The sequence below is a fragment of the Petaurus breviceps genome, unplaced genomic scaffold, assembly GCF_028583685.1.
Source record: "Petaurus breviceps papuanus isolate PSGF00001 unplaced genomic scaffold, PetGlider_PUasm1.0 76, whole genome shotgun sequence".
In the NCBI taxonomy this organism is placed as follows: domain Eukaryota; kingdom Metazoa; phylum Chordata; class Mammalia; order Diprotodontia; family Petauridae; genus Petaurus; species Petaurus breviceps.
Window position 1 is genome coordinate 63,320,914 of NW_027186473.1, and position 15,891 is coordinate 63,336,804.

The window sequence follows — 15,891 nt, forward strand, 5'->3', positions numbered from 1 at the left end:
GAGTTGCTTTCCTTTAACAAAGCAGATCCAAGAACCTGTGTGAGCAGGCACCCTGGGGACGCTGGGGTGCTTGCTGCAACACACCTGTGGATATCCTACCTGTGCAAAGGGGACAGGTGGGATGTGGGTATCTTCTCATATCTTCTTTTGAACCATGTTTATCCTTTATCATTTTGTAAAATTCATTTTTTAAATTTTTTGTGGTTGTTCTTTAGAGCTACATTATTGTACATTGTTTTATTGTCTAATCTGTTTCAGTTCGTGGAGAGCTTTAAATGCTTCTCTATATTTATATTCTTTATTTTTTAGCATAGTAATGTTCCATGTATTTTAGAAACCACAATTAATTTAGACATTACCCAATCAGTATACATTTACTTTGTTTCTAACTCCTTGTTATTGTAATGGACACCCGAGATATAACAGGACAGCTAGGCCAATTATAATTTGATAGGAGTGTTTATTAACCGGCTGGGACTGCCTCTCAGACCGAAACACAGCCCCGAGCTTTCTGTTAGACATAATTTTATAGACAATGTGATTGTTAGCAACAGAATATGTTTCTAAGGGGTACAATGCCTTCAGCATTGTGTCTATTGAAGCAAAACATTCTCAGTATTATTGCTATTAAAGCAAAGCATTATCAGTATTATTCCTATTGAAGAAAAGCCTTAATATTATTTCTACTGAAGCGAAACAGACCTGAATCCGTCGGAATCTGTGGAATGTTTTTAGCAACACAGGTGAAACATTTCTTTACTATTGGAGCCTATTAGGTGGTTTCCAAGGAACCTAGTAGGGGTCCCCTCTAGCAGTTTTAGGGGGGCTATAGTGTATAATTTCTGGTGGGCACTTCACTCCCCCCTTTTTACTGGTTCATAGTTGTATCTAGGACTCAACTGAGTCCAGGGGAATACAGGGTATATAGGCAGTGTGGAGGGCAAACAGCTTAACAGCTTGAATCCTTTGTCTAACATAGGTAGTCAGACAGTTAATAAGGCAGGGGGTCAATAGCTTCCCCAGTGACAACAAAGCAAATGGTCCTACAGGGGAAGTTACAAGTGATGTGAACCCAGGGGACCAATTAAAAAGGGACTGATACCAAGACATAGATTGTTGATGATGAGCCTCTCTGTCAGCCAAACATTGACGTACAGTAGCCAGAGATTCCTGAAGCACCCCGGAGTGGTTGACATAAAAACAGCAGGTTTCTCCAAGGGCCATACAAAGGCCACCCTGCTTAAGAAATAGGAGGTCTAAACCTCGGCGGTTTTGGAGAACCACTTCGGCCAGGGAATCTAGGGTGGTCTCCAAGTAGGTGATTTGGCTCTCCAAGTCTCGGATATCTGTGTAGACTTGGGAGGTGAGGGCTTCAAAATGACTATTTCCTTGTATTAGGGCCGTGGTTCCCACTGCTGCTGAACCTGCCATGCCTAGACCAACTAAGATAAGGACTAAAATGGGGACTGTTCTTTTATAGCGGGCTTATAGCCCAAAATGTTCATGAGCCCCTTCTCCTGAATAAATGTATATCTGTGGAAGGACGTGAACTAAAATGCAGAATTTGGAGGAGTTACCAGCAAGGAGGCATTCCTGTACACAAGCAGTTAAGCTTAAGGTACAGGCAAACCAAGCATTTTTAGGGGCTAAGAAAACATTTGGTGAAAATTCCTGTTTGGGAAAAACCTTGACCACTGAAGCAGAAAGGTTTTTATAAGGTGACTGCTGGAGGGCATAGCCCCTAGATTTAAAACACCAGGCTTGTCCCTGCACATCTCCTAACGTAAGCTTGGGGGAGCCAAGGTTACAGAGGGCAGGGAGATCCGTGCCAGTGAGTGTGGGCTTCCAGTACTGAATTTCATGATCAGTGAAACCCTTTGACAAATTTAAACTTAGCCCAACAAAATAAGGAGGGGCAGGGTTCAAGCAAAACCAGCAGTCAGAAGTTAGGCTGGGATCCCAGGAATTTAGGAAAGAGAAACAGTATCAAGAACATGAAAAGTATAAGAGTGGGCATGTGGCCTGGGGTTTGCCAAAGTAATCCCTGAACCTCCAGGGGTTATGGTAGAGTGTGGGTTAAGGAGCCCATGCAGAGTTTGATCAACTTCCGGAGGTGGGTTAAGGACTGGGTTGGGACCAATGGGAATGAGATCCCTTGGTACTGGAGTGCGTTGAATAGTAAACAAGGCTCCGGGGTCCCTTCCTACAACAAAAAATCTTATTCCGCAGGTCCTCCCCTTTTTCCAAGTTTGTTCAGTCCAATTTAAAATCCTGATGACAACCGGGTTACATGACTTAAGGGTATTACAATGAAATGAAATGTAGTGGTCACGGTTGCCACCAGAGACCCAGGCAGCAATGGTTACACAATCCCAATTGACAGAGTGATATTTCCCGGTCCCCCCACAATCAGGAGAACCATCTTTAGGGCAGATATATGACTGGGTTGACCAAAGGCTGCTTTTCTGCTCCACAAGCAGCACCATCAGTCCCCGCAAAATACATGCCTGTGTAGGGAAACAACATAAATCTGGGGCTAAGCAGGGTACAGAGATCAAAGAAAAGGGTGAGCTGTCCATGAGTCACATTTTTGAAATTAGAGTCCCATCAATTGTCTTATTGAGAGTCCAAGAATACAAAGTGGGAGTGTAGGGGTTAGGACCAACTAAAGTCAAGAGCGCTAGAAGCAGGAACATCACAACAGTTTCTTGATTTTCAGTTGTAAGTCACTGGTGGGTTTTGCCACTCACAGGTCTGGAGAGCTGGGAGGAGTCGTCACATACACACAACACACACACATGTGCGCGCACACACTGCTGATATAAAAATGTTGGTATATTTGGGGACTTTCTTTTTGTCAATGTCTTTTTTGGGTATAAGCCTGTAATGGAATCTCTGGGTCAAAGGGTATGAACATTTTAGTGACTTTATTTGAATGATTAGAAATTGCTTTCCAAAATGGCTATACTGATTTACAGCTCCAGCAGCAATTCAAAGATGTATTTATCTTCCCACAACCCCTTCCAACATCGACTATGCTCAAACCATCTTCTCTGTCAATCTGTAAGATGTGAAATAAAATTTCAGGTTTTTTATTTACATATCTCTTATTATTAATGATTTGGAGAATTTTATCATATTATAAATAGTTTGAAATTATTTTGAGAGCTGTTTGTTTATGCTTTGGATACAAAGATATTTTTCTTCATTTGATCACTTCCCTTTTTATCCTAGGTGCATTAATTTGATTTTTACAGAAATGTAACAATTCCATTTAACAAAAGTTATCTGTATAATCTATTTCAACTGCTGATATGACTTGTTTGGTTAAGATTACATGTTATATTCCATAGTGGTGAGAGGTATGTTAAATTTTTTTAATATTATGAATTTTAATGTTAAGGTCATGTGTCCATGCAGAATGTATTATGAAATATGGTATATGGTGTTAGTTTAAGCCTACTTTCTGCTTTGTAGTTTTCCCCAAAGTTTTTAAGAAACCAGAATTCTTTCCTAAGTAATTTTTGTTTTCTGGTTTATCAAATACCAGGTGACTAGGTGCCATTGCTTCTGATTCTCTTTTGCCTAGTCTGTTCCACTGATCTACCTCTCTAATTTTTTTTTAACCAGTATCAAATGATTTTGAAGCCTGTTGCTCCATCATATAGTAAGAAATATGGAAGTACTATTACTCTTTCATCGAACTATTTTCCTTATTTCCCTTTATATTCCAGATCTTTTATTTTTCCAAATGAAAATTTATCACTAAATTCTATAAATATCCCTTTAACAATATGACTGGTATAACATTAAAACTGTAAATTACCTTTGTTAGTATTATCACTTTTATTTTATTGGCACAACTTTGCTTTGAATTATATAGATTGTATGGTGGATAATTGTAATGGGAATGCAAATTTGGAAGATCTTCCCTGCCCCTAGGCTAAAGTGCACCAGAAGCCTGGGGAGGGAGGCTTGTTTTCCAGTAGATACTTTTTGATTAGCCAGTGGGTCAATAAGGTTGTTACATTCTCTGAGCCAGGAGAAGGCTATATAAGCCCTGATGTGTAGCTTTGTTTTGGGACTCACTTTGAGAAGTGTTCTGTGATTTGATCTGAATTTTGGGAAGCCGTTGTTGAGAGTCCCCCGGCTTTGAAAAACCCAGATGTAGAAACCCAGATGTTGACTGGGTATGGATGTAATGGCTGGACAGTTTGGAAAGCTGTCTACTTGATCTGTTTCTGTCTTGATATTTCTGCCTGTATACTTTGAAGCTCGGGGTGCTGACCATTTCCCCTGAACAAGGTAAACGATATTTGTCTGACTGATTAAAGTAAGCTTGTTAACCCATTTTGAGTTGCTTTCCTTTAACAAAGCAGATCCAAGAACCTTTATGAGCAGCAAACCCTGAGGTCGCGCTTGGGGTGCTTGCTGCTACAATAATGCAGCTATTTTTCACTAAATCACTTTAAACAGAAAAAAAATTATCTTAGGGCTATAAAGAAAACAATGGATATTACCTTTGCTTTCATATATCACATATTTCCACTTGGTGGCCAAAAAACAAAGAAACAAACCTAGCCAAGAATATTTAAGGCACAATCACTATTCCATCAGATAAATCTCATGTATTTTATGAATTTATTTTGTGATAAAGATTAAACTAAATATATTATTTAGGTACACTGTGGACAACCTGTTTCAAATTTTGAAATCTCCTAAGACTCAAAATTTATACATGACAGTAACTAGAAAAGTAGCTTGTAAATGACTGGTTACTTGGGTGTCTGCAATGTCATACCATGGTTAAAATCTATAATTAAATCTCATTTGATTTGTTACGAGAATATTTTGCTTTCTATATGGGATATAGCTGAAGAAAAGAAATGATGTTGATCTTGCTTGTGTTTAACTTAACCAGCATTAGCCAATCTCATAACTTCTATGAATCAGAAAATCACATGTGATTCCCAGATTTAGTGGTGGAAGGGAACTTAGAGGTCTCATGATCCAATCTCTTATCATAAACATAAACTGATATGGAGAGTGGTTAATTAGTCATCCTAAATTCTCAGAGGTTGCAAACTTTAGATTAGATATGAATCCAGATCTTTTCCTTTCAAATTCAATAATCTCTCCATTTTATCTTACTGCCTTTAACTTTGTCTTTAATGTCAATTTAATATTTTATAGCTATAGATAATCAAAGAATTACCTATATGCTTTCTCTATAATTCTGTTCCTTCTCTTAATTATATTCCACTTTAATTTAAGATTATCACATACATACAAATAGGCACATTTTAGTTATGAAATCCAGGAGGATGATGGTGAGAATCTATACTAATACATTAAAATTTATCCAATAGATGTTAAAAGGATTTTTTCCCTAAAACTATGCTGCAAACACTCTGAATGATACACACACATACATTTATTAGCTTTTACAATGACAACACAAAGTATGAATCTGAGGCCTCCATCAAAGCCCTACTCTGATGCTTCATTGTTATGGCAATGGGGATCTGAAGATCTTCCTGGACCCTAGGCCCTTTGATAGCCTTAGGTGACTCTGAGAACCTTTCCTGATTTGAAAATATATGCTGCCCTGTAATAGGCTGAATGTGGTCACATGGAGCCTGTGGTGGGAGGCTTGTTTTTTCAGAAAGGTCCATACCTTGTTGCTTTGTGATTGGGAAGTGGGTCAAGAGGGTTGTGACATTCTCTGAGCCAGGAGAAGGCTATATATGCCCTGATGTGAAGTTTTGCTTGGGGGCTCAATTTGAGAAGAATTGTGTGATTTGACCAGAGGAGACTCTGGGCAGCTGTTCAGCCCCCCTGCTTTGAAAACCCAGATGTTGGTGCTTCCCTCTCTGGTAACTGACTAGGTATGGATATAATGGTCACACAGCTGGAAGCACTGTCTGCTGATCTGTCTCTCTGTCTGCTTGTAACTTCTGTTTGTAACTTGTTTATATTCTCTGAAGTTCAGGGTGCTGACCTTTTCCCCTTGAACTAGGTAAATTACATATGTTTGATTAAAGCAAGATTGTTAACCCATTTTGAGTTGCTTTCCCTAAGAAAACAGATCTAAGAATTTGTGTTGGCAGTCACCCTGGGCATGCTGGGGTGCTTGCTGCTACATTCATATGGGTAGGTCCATTAAGTTTATACAAGAAGGTAAACTCTGGAGGGTCTTATAAGACAAAAAAGGCTATAATGCAGAACTAGCAAAAGACTAAATACTATCCATCAAAGAACCAGCAAACTATAAGGTCAGAGGGGCTTATCATCAGAGCACTGGCCATCATGTTGTTAATTTTTTTTCCCCATTACAATGAAATAATCTACTAAAATATAATAGCGGAGAAAATCTGATGTGGTGGATGGAGTGTGCCCATTGATGAAGTTCCTGATCCTTGAAAGAAAAATGGAGCATCTAGATATTCTGACAATCTATGATTTGATCCATATGGGTACCACCAATTCAGAATCTAACTCCTCTATTGATGAGTAGGTGGACTTTTAGAATGGGTGGGACCGAAAAATTTCATCCCCTGTACCCAACCTGGTGATGAGCTTCTCAGAATGTAGTTAAATTAGTCCTTAGATGTCAGACAATATTGACTCTAAGCTCATGTTTTTCCAACTATCTAGAACCTCTCAGAAGTTGGGGCCATGGCATGTAGTAGATAGGAGGTAAGGCATCAGAACTAGGAAGTCTTCTACTCTAGTTCTGTCCTTGACACATAACCTTTTACTAGGGCAGAGTCACATAACCTCCCAGTGCCTCAGGCAATTTTTTGTGTCTAAAAAGGACAGATGAATTTCTTATTTGGTGGTGGGAATTCCTGCACCAAGGAGTTTCTTACACTAATGAAATAAAAAATCAAATGTCCCTCAACTCCACCAACCCCTCTAAAAAAAATAAATCATTCAGTTCATCCCATGAAGTATCTTGTCATTTCTTTGTTATGGCTGAATTCTTAGTCAACAGTTATAATTCATCCACTTATCTATTGTCTAAAACTCATCATAGAACTAGCATTCCATGATCAGTGCATGAGTTTACATAAGTTTCAAACAGGATGACAGTAAATAGGATGAATTACGAATTTCAATTCAGAAATGCCCCATTTAACATGAATGTTACTCTTCATTAGATTGCATTGTGTAAAGCAATTCCAATGACTTTAGAAAATAGAGAAAGGGATGGTGACTGGATTAGTGACTGAGCTGGTACAGTGAATTCTTAAGTGAGGAAACACCCTCTACTAATGCAAATTTGTACCTTCTCTACAATATATAATCCTAGAGGGCTCCCTAGAGCAGGTAGTGGCATCAAATTCAAATAGAAATAGAATGGGAACTGGACAAGGACCTGGACAAGGATCTGGGAGCTGCCTGCCTTTGAATCCAGGTGAAAGTTGGATCGATTCAGATACGAGCTAGGACTATGGAAGAAGAACCATGGAAGCTGAGAGCCAGTCTTGAGTCAAGATGAAAGAAGAATTTATTTGGATACTGTGTACTGACTGAGATTATGATTTACTGTGACCTAGGGGTGGAGGACTTTGACTTTTGTACTTTGTGATTGACTAAATGAATGTGTTTGCTTAAAAATATGTGACCACTCTGTTGAAAACTATGTGGCCATTTTGCGTTAGGTTGTTAAGTTGTGAACATAGTGAATGAATGTACTTTGTTTTCTGTGAATGTTTTGCTCTGATTTGTTATTGAATAAATAGAGAGTTCACTATACTGTGTAATCAGAACCTTGAAACTGTTCACAAGCAGCAGTCCTCTGGGAAGTTGCTCGTGAACATCTTACATGAACATAAATCAAAGTTAACATTTTAAAACAAAGCAGAGGGGTATTGATTATCTTCAATAGTTTTTTTTAAGACAAAGTAAGTTTGGACTAATGTACCAGAAGAACAAGGGCCATTTGAAGCAATGGAGGGAAAGTGCTGAAGCACACACACACACACACACACACACACACACACACACACACATAACACATTCTCTCTCTCTCTCTCTCTCTCTCTCTCTCTCTCTCTCTCTCTCTCTCCTCATACACATACCCCTAAAATGGGCTCAAGCCTGAAATTAATTAAAATCATTTCTTTAGAGATTACAGACCAATCCTGCACAAGCTGAGGCCTGTGGGCCACCTATTTTCCTCAGGCCCCTTGCAGCACCCCAAAGGATTATGGGCAGCCTGCACAAAATGCAGAGGAAAACATCCTTTGTATATAGAGGAAATCCTTTGGTGCTCAGCAAGTAGCACCCAGGTTCACAAGCCTCAGGTTGTATAGTCTTATTAAATATAGACCTCGATATTACACCTGGATTTAAGTCTGAGCTGGGACAATTACCAGCTTTTTAAACTTGACCAAATCAAATGACTTCTCTGAGTCTTATTTTCTCATTTGTCAAATGATAATAATCTAAGGGTGCTGCTGTGAGCAAAGAAGTCTGCAAACTGTAAAAGAGTACACAAGGATTATGAGGCAGTAGTGGTATAATGGACAAGCAGCAGTGAATTTGAGGTCAGAAGGCCTGACCTACAATCTTGGCTCCAGTCCTCAGCTGCTGCTTGAACTTTGGCAAGTAGGCTATTATTCTACTTCTTGGATAGTCACATAATAATACTTGCATTAACCCATCCCGTAGGATTAGACTGAAGAAAGTAATTCACAAGCTGCAAAGTACAGTAGAAATATGAGTTGTTGCTGGTAAATTTACAAAGTAAATGTGCAAATATTCTCATCTTCCCCCCGGGGAAATGTTGGTTTTCCTATGCTATTTCTTATCAACTCATAAAGTCATGTTTTTATCAGATAGACAGTAGGATTTCTTGTCTAACAATATTCTTTTTCTTTAATTAAATTTTATTTTATTTTTGGGTCATAATTCTCTCTCTCCCACCTCTACCTAAAATCTTTTTCAAATGGTAGTAAAATAATCTCTTTTTTCTGCAATAATAATTTATTTATTGATGGTCCAACATTTTAAGTCTATTCATGCTATTTCAATCCAAGTTATCCACAAAAAACACAATGGCATATATGAAATGCAGAGAACAGGAATTAAATAAAGAAAATTTTAAAGAAATTATTAGGAAAAAAATAGTAACTGACCATAATTGCTTAAGGGCCATCTCAAAGCCAACCTTACTGACCCTCTGCCCTTACCCATAATAAACAGGTCCTGAAATTATTTTACTTACTGGTGCAAGAAGGGTATAATGGATGCAGAACCCAGGTTCAGAAGGAAAGTATTCATCAGAGACAAATCTTATCCTGATTTGATTTCCTTTGGAGATCTGTTTCCCTGGCACAGCACTGGAGCCACACCAGCGCCCTAAAATAGTCCCATCACTGGGCTCCTCAATTTCTACAAAGTCATACCTGTAAAGAGAAAAAAAATTGACAGAGGTGTATGCTACATGACTTGGGCAATATTAATTCATATCTTTGGATGCTAAAAACCCAGTTACCAAAACTATGAGCTAATCCTAACTTCTACTAGGTCAAACACAAAGCTACACATTCCTAAAAAGGAAACACTAGAGATGAGTTTACATTGTGGGGGGGGGGAGCAGTGAGGATATGGGTCTTTGCTCTTGACTTTTTGAACTTGGCTGCTTATAAGGACCAAATTTAGTAGATGTTTTCCAACTGTGTATTTTGCTCTTATAGGAAAGCTGTAAGAATCAGCCCATCCTTAGTTCTTGAATATTTTCCTTATTTTCTATGTGGCCATCTGATACTGATTTAACTGACCCTATTCTGCCTTTTTAATCTTATTTCCTACTATTTCTATAAAATATATGTTTTGTTGCAATCAGGTTAGCCTATACAATGTTTCCCCAAATGACATTATACCATCCTCTATTGTCAATTAGTGAAAGGACCACTCCTTTGAACTGAACCACTAACCTTGTCAATATCTATCCAAAATCCTACCCACACATCCTTCAAGACCCTTATTAGACTTCCCAACTCATAGCGATCTTTCCTTTGCTTGAAATCTAACTGTACTTTCTACCTTGCTTGCTTATTTGACAATTATATACTAACTAATTGTGATAGTAATGGAATATAAAGATCCCCCTGTATTAGCTTGGCTTTCAAATTGATTGTGTTAAAACCCAGAGCTTGTTAATCCCACCTGTGGGATGGACTTGTTGATGTGAAAAGAGAGTCCTGAACTGGCAGGAGCTGGTGACATAGATTTGGAGAGACACAGGAGAGGCAGAAGAACTTTTTGGAAGCAGCACCCGCATGGAGGCAGAGAGAGACTGAGGGGATTGCTGAGGGCCAGTTTGAATTGCCCTGGACTTTTGAGACCTGCCCCCAGAGCTGCCAAGGACTGAGGAGACATGGCTGTTTTGCTGGTACTTTGTCTGTCTGTTTTAATGATGTTTTGCCATATTTGTCCACTGGTGAAAGACAGACCTTTTGTTGAAGAAGTCCTGGAACCTGGCTGTTGGCTAAGAGCCCCTGAGACTGTCCTGCAGACAGAGAGTGAATGCTGTCCACTGTTGAAGGACAGTGCTGTTGTTGCAGGGGTCTGGGAACCTTTCTGTTGGTTCAGAAGCCCTGAAGAAGGATTTTCTTGTTGTATGTTTACAGAAATCCTGGGAGAGGGTTTTGCTAATGTTTTCAGGGGTTCTAGGACTGTTCTGCAGACAGAGGATGAATTAATGAAGAGACTGGCAATGTATCTTGTGGCCTTGCTAAGCCTTGTCTCCCCAGGAACTAAGATTGCTGAGAACTTGCCTAGTGTCAAGATGAAGAAAAGACCTCCATTTGGGTATTAAGTGCTGTGCTTAAACTTGATGTAACTCTGGGGTAGATTCAATTGTGATCCAGGGGTGGGGAACTTTTGACCTTTTTGTGTTCTATGGTTGAACAAATGAATGTACTTTACTTAGATTGGAAACTAATCTCCATTTGAGAAGAGGGGTTTTGTGATGGACTAAATGAAGTTACAGCCTAGGGGTGTAGTAGTATTTAGAACAGGGATTTTGTAATTGATTGAATGAATGGAAGGTCCTGGGGTGGGGTAGTACTTGGAGATTATTTAATCACACTTAGTAAATGTTGTATTTTGAATGATGTCATGTTTTGACCTTCTCTGTTCTTAATTTGTCACTGAATAAAATGGAGAGCACCTATGCTGGTATTTTGAACCTTGGGAAGTTGCCTTTCCTTGGCATTACATTACACTAATATACATTACTAGGGTTGTTTGTATCTGTATATGCATATATATGCATGCACATATATAACATATGTACATATATGTACATATAGACATAGTTATGATCAGAAGAGTACTAGAATATAATAGAAAAACACTGAATAGACATTAAACAGCATATAGTTAAACTACTCATTTTGCAGATGATAAAACTGAGAAATAATCAATCAATCAATGAACACTTTTAAGTACCAACTACATACCAGACACTGTGTTAAGCACTGGATGGTTTGAGTGACTTGACCAAGGTGGATTTTTATTAAAGGAAATTAGTAAAATAAATCATTCAGAAAGTCTTTTATTAAGCACCAGGCATTGTGATAGGTCCTGGCAATATAGAGATAAAAATGAAACAGTCTCTTCCCTCAATAAGCTTAACTTTTTTTGTGTTTCTCTGGGGTGGGGGGTGAGGGGAGAGATAACTTACCTGTATATAAACAAGTACGTACAAAAATATAGAGAATAATTAAGAAGAAAGGAAGTGGTAGAAATGAGAGCAGAATATTTTTTCTAGGTGTTTAACTGTGACAGGGCAGATGTAAGATGAAAACCTAAGGGGATGACAGGATCAAGAAAGAGTTAAAGTTTTCCTTTTTATTATTTTTTGGGGTAAGGCTAGTCATTTTCTAAAGAAGCTGGAGGATAAAAGTCATCAAATAGGAAGAAATTAGAGATTAGATGAGGGAAGCATGAATATGGAGGCATTTTGCCAGAGGATACAAGAGGGTTTAGGGATAAAGATACCTGTAAGGTGTGGGTCTTGTCAACTGGAAAGGTTAACCATCAGAGAGGAGGAAAAGAAAAAGGAGAGAATAGGGAAACATATCAAGTGAAAGAAGAGTCATGATTCAAATCTGGGTACTCTGGATGCTAAATTCAGTGTCTTATTTACTAAAGTGATTTACAATGTAATCTCTGCAAGGTCAGTTTTATACATCTCTATATTCCTAAGAGAATGACAGAATCTTGTACAGTACTTTTCTATGAGCAGGTATTACATAAAATACTTGCAATTGATTTGGGGAAAGGGAGTGTCTGGTAATCTAGATTCAACATTATAATTAAATGAGACATTTGAGCCCATCTAATTGTTCACAAATTGAGATTTACTTAGCCATAGCATGGAAAAGATACTCATCAAGCATAGAGCAAGAGTTTGATAGGTATAGCCCTTGTCTTCATATAGAAATGAATCTTGATTCCCTTGTTTACATGTAAAAATGCATCTGGACTCCCAGATCAGTGAGACATTTTCCAAGTCTGAGGCCTCTAGGTAACTGGAAATCCAGTTCAAGAAACATAAACTTTAACCCCTAGACCAAACAAGTGATTTGGTTTTTAGGGTTAAACAAAACAGACAACTAGCCTAGTCTATATGGGAGTGACTCAGGGAAGAAGTGCTATTATCACAGATAGCTTCAAAGTAATTATCTGGTGAATTTTAACTCTCTAGCTTAACTGTGTTGATCTAAAATTATACTAATTCTAAGTATATAACATGTCAATGCATTATATGTTCTTTTCTGGCTGTTGAAATTCTGGTTATCATAGCTTTGAGCTAATTTCAATTTCCACTAGTTTAGACATATGTGTGTATACACACACACACACACACACACACATATATATATACATATACATATATATATATATATAATGCCACATTTGCAAAATAACTCTTGGTTCTCTTGGTTCCTGAAAGTAAGGAAAACAGAAGTATAAACAAATAAAAGATGAATTCACCATATTACATAGCAAAGTCACTAATATTCACTCCAACTATTGTAATTTTTTCAAGACTTTGGGGAGGGAGGTGGAACAAAAGAGATGAGAGGTTACAGAAAAATATTTGAGCTCAAACTGATTTGAATAGGCATTGTCAATTGCTACCTTTATCTAAGAGTGGTGTTTATATCTAGATTATTTACAAGTAGTACAAGCCTGCTATTCATAAAATTACTATTTGTTCTGAACTTGGCAGGTAAAGCTAGGCTAATCTGAGACTGAACTCTCAGTTCAAGGCCAACTAGATTTCAGATATGGTTAGTAACTTGTATCCACCCATGATTTTGTAAAGTTTTCTTATGAAGTTCAAAAAAAGAAGCCAACTCTTTCCTCCACCAGCAGGAAAAAAAAAATTGGCTTTCAGAAAGAAATACAGCAGGAACCTGAAACACAGACTGCAAAAGCTGTTGTATTCTGGGTTGTTTCCCCTTGTAACATTTTGACCTAGCACCAATTCTTTTTAAGAACATGCATATTGTTTTTCAGAAAATATTAAAAGGTGTTTCCCCATATAAGCAAAACTTCAGTTTGTAAATTTCACATGAGATTAAAATCTTTTCCAAGGAACAAATAGTGCTAACCCTTGACATAACTAACACAGACATAAAGGATGCATTCTTCCAAATAAGTCAAGCAATGTTTAATGTGTAAATTATTACTATATACCAATTTTCTACTAAAGGTGTGGTTTTTTTTCTCTTCCTCCCTGGGTAAACTTAATTTTTATAATGATTCCCAGATCTCTAACTAGACAGCTGGCAATAAATTTGTGTTACATGTTTGTGCGGGTCTGCTTCATGAATTTGTTATCTGAGCTTAAAGAATGAGGATATTTTTGTATTTCATTAAATATAAATGATATGAACATAATCATTTAAGTACTACTATGCATTTTCATTTTAAATCTTTGTAGAATTCAACAGGTGCCAATAATTGCCTCATCTTGAACTTCATGATATTCCAAATCACAATATCCTATGATAACCATCAAATTCCTAAATTCATCCATTCACTAAAAACAATAGAATGAACACAGAATATAAGAATACTACACACTACTTAGTATATGCTTTGTCTCCATTTTATAGTCAGAACATGAAGGACTCCTTCTCTCTTATTTATACTCTCATAAAGCAACAAGGCAAGGAAGTCTTTTTTTTTCTTTTCAGGAGAGTGATATAGAAAACTAACTGTTGACTGAAAATGTCCAGTTTAAATTTATAAGTTTACACATATCTGTAACAAGTTACAGGGTTACCTCTCTACCTATAAAGTTTGCCCTATAGATTACCTTTGATTTTCAAACTTAAGCAAGAAAAGGAAATTTCTTGTCAAGATCTGATTCTTACATGATCTGGGAAATTATATGCAGATCAAGGGTCAAATTTGTACTTGGTATTTGATTTAGTCACTTTGAGAGTGAGTGCCTGTAAATCTGTAATATGATGCAATGGTGAGAATTTGCAGCAAATACTGGAAACTTGTTTCTGGTGAAATGGTATGAAACTATCAAGGTCAAAACTAAGGGAAACAATAACCAGAGAAATTTACATAGGCCACAACACCACAAAAGGGAAGCAATTAAAACCCCACAATAATTGACACACAAATGTGAAAACTGAAAACACTATCACCCTTGAAACTAGAAAACTCCACATACCCAGGTGACTATTCTGAAGACTCTGTAATCCTTCTAATAAACTCTCAGGTATTATATTTCAGTGCGCACAATTGCCCAAATCACTATTTAAAGGATTTACTAAACCTGTTTTATGAGCCAATCAAACATAACTTTCTCACAGCAACATGATACAGTACATACAGCACTAAGTAGTTTATAATGATTACTCCCTTTCTCTAACATCTCCCTGGGGACCTATAGAGGATTTATGTTCTTTTATGTTCAACAAACAAGTCTGGTGTTGTAGACACAATTTTGGTTCTCATGTGGGAATTTAAAAGTAATGAGGGCAGTTTTCTTGGTCTTAAGTAGAATCACAAGGAGTATTCAAGAAAAATAAATTAACCACCGATAAAAACAAGAATCTCCAGGCATCCTGCTGGCCTCATAAAAATAAACCAATCTCTCAAAATAGGCTATTTCTAGTCTCACTAAAATCCTGTCAATTAGTTTTATCCCCATAAGTTATCTGAGCTGACAATACTGTGAAAACCTGCTAACAGGTTTGGATGGTTCTAAGAAGCCCTAGCAAGGAAAGAGTCTACTAGATTCCGAACTTCTGTGAAAGGTAGTGAAACAAAGAAGATAACTCTTATTCTAAAAAAGATCAGGCTCATGCTGGTCTGGAGCTGAGCCTAACTCCAGGCCTCCATGTGAACCCATTGCTGTCACAGATCCCTGCATGCAAAACCTCAATTGTTGCCACATGCAGAAATTTGTCAATTAAATCCAAGAACAATAAGAAAGTGACAGGCAATAAATCGTTGCACATGTTGTGGGATACCCTAAAAAAATTATTTTAACATTAATAAAAGCTTGCTATTAAATCAAATCATTGGTAATGCATTTTACTTTCCTCTAAAACACCACCAGAAATTGATTGCCATATGCATATACACACACACACAAATATATATATATATATTTTTTTTTTACCATGACAGATTCCTGCATCTGCATTCCAATGCCCAAGAGAAAAATGATATGAGTAGGAAGATATGTTTATCTACAAACAAGCCAACTGCCTCTGATCAAATTCAGAACCACAGAATATAAAGGTTGGAAGGCATAACTAACTGTAATGGTAATGTGAATTTAAAGATCTTCGCTGCCCCTTAATAAGTTTAAGGGAATTTGAAGACCTTCCCTGC

At 37.5% G+C, this 15,891-nt stretch overlaps 1 protein-coding gene across 2 annotated transcripts in view; it reads right to left on the bottom strand.

Annotated features, from left to right (window-relative positions):
* PDGFC (platelet derived growth factor C) overlaps nucleotides 1-15,891 on the bottom strand; it is a 252,689-nt gene that overhangs the window by 69,870 nt on the left and 166,928 nt on the right. For both annotated transcript variants that reach the window (XM_069105622.1, XM_069105623.1), the window contains exon 3: nucleotides 9,236-9,416. In XM_069105622.1, the coding sequence (XP_068961723.1) occupies nucleotides 9,236-9,416 (181 nt within the window). The remainder of the gene's footprint in view (nucleotides 1-9,235; nucleotides 9,417-15,891) is intronic.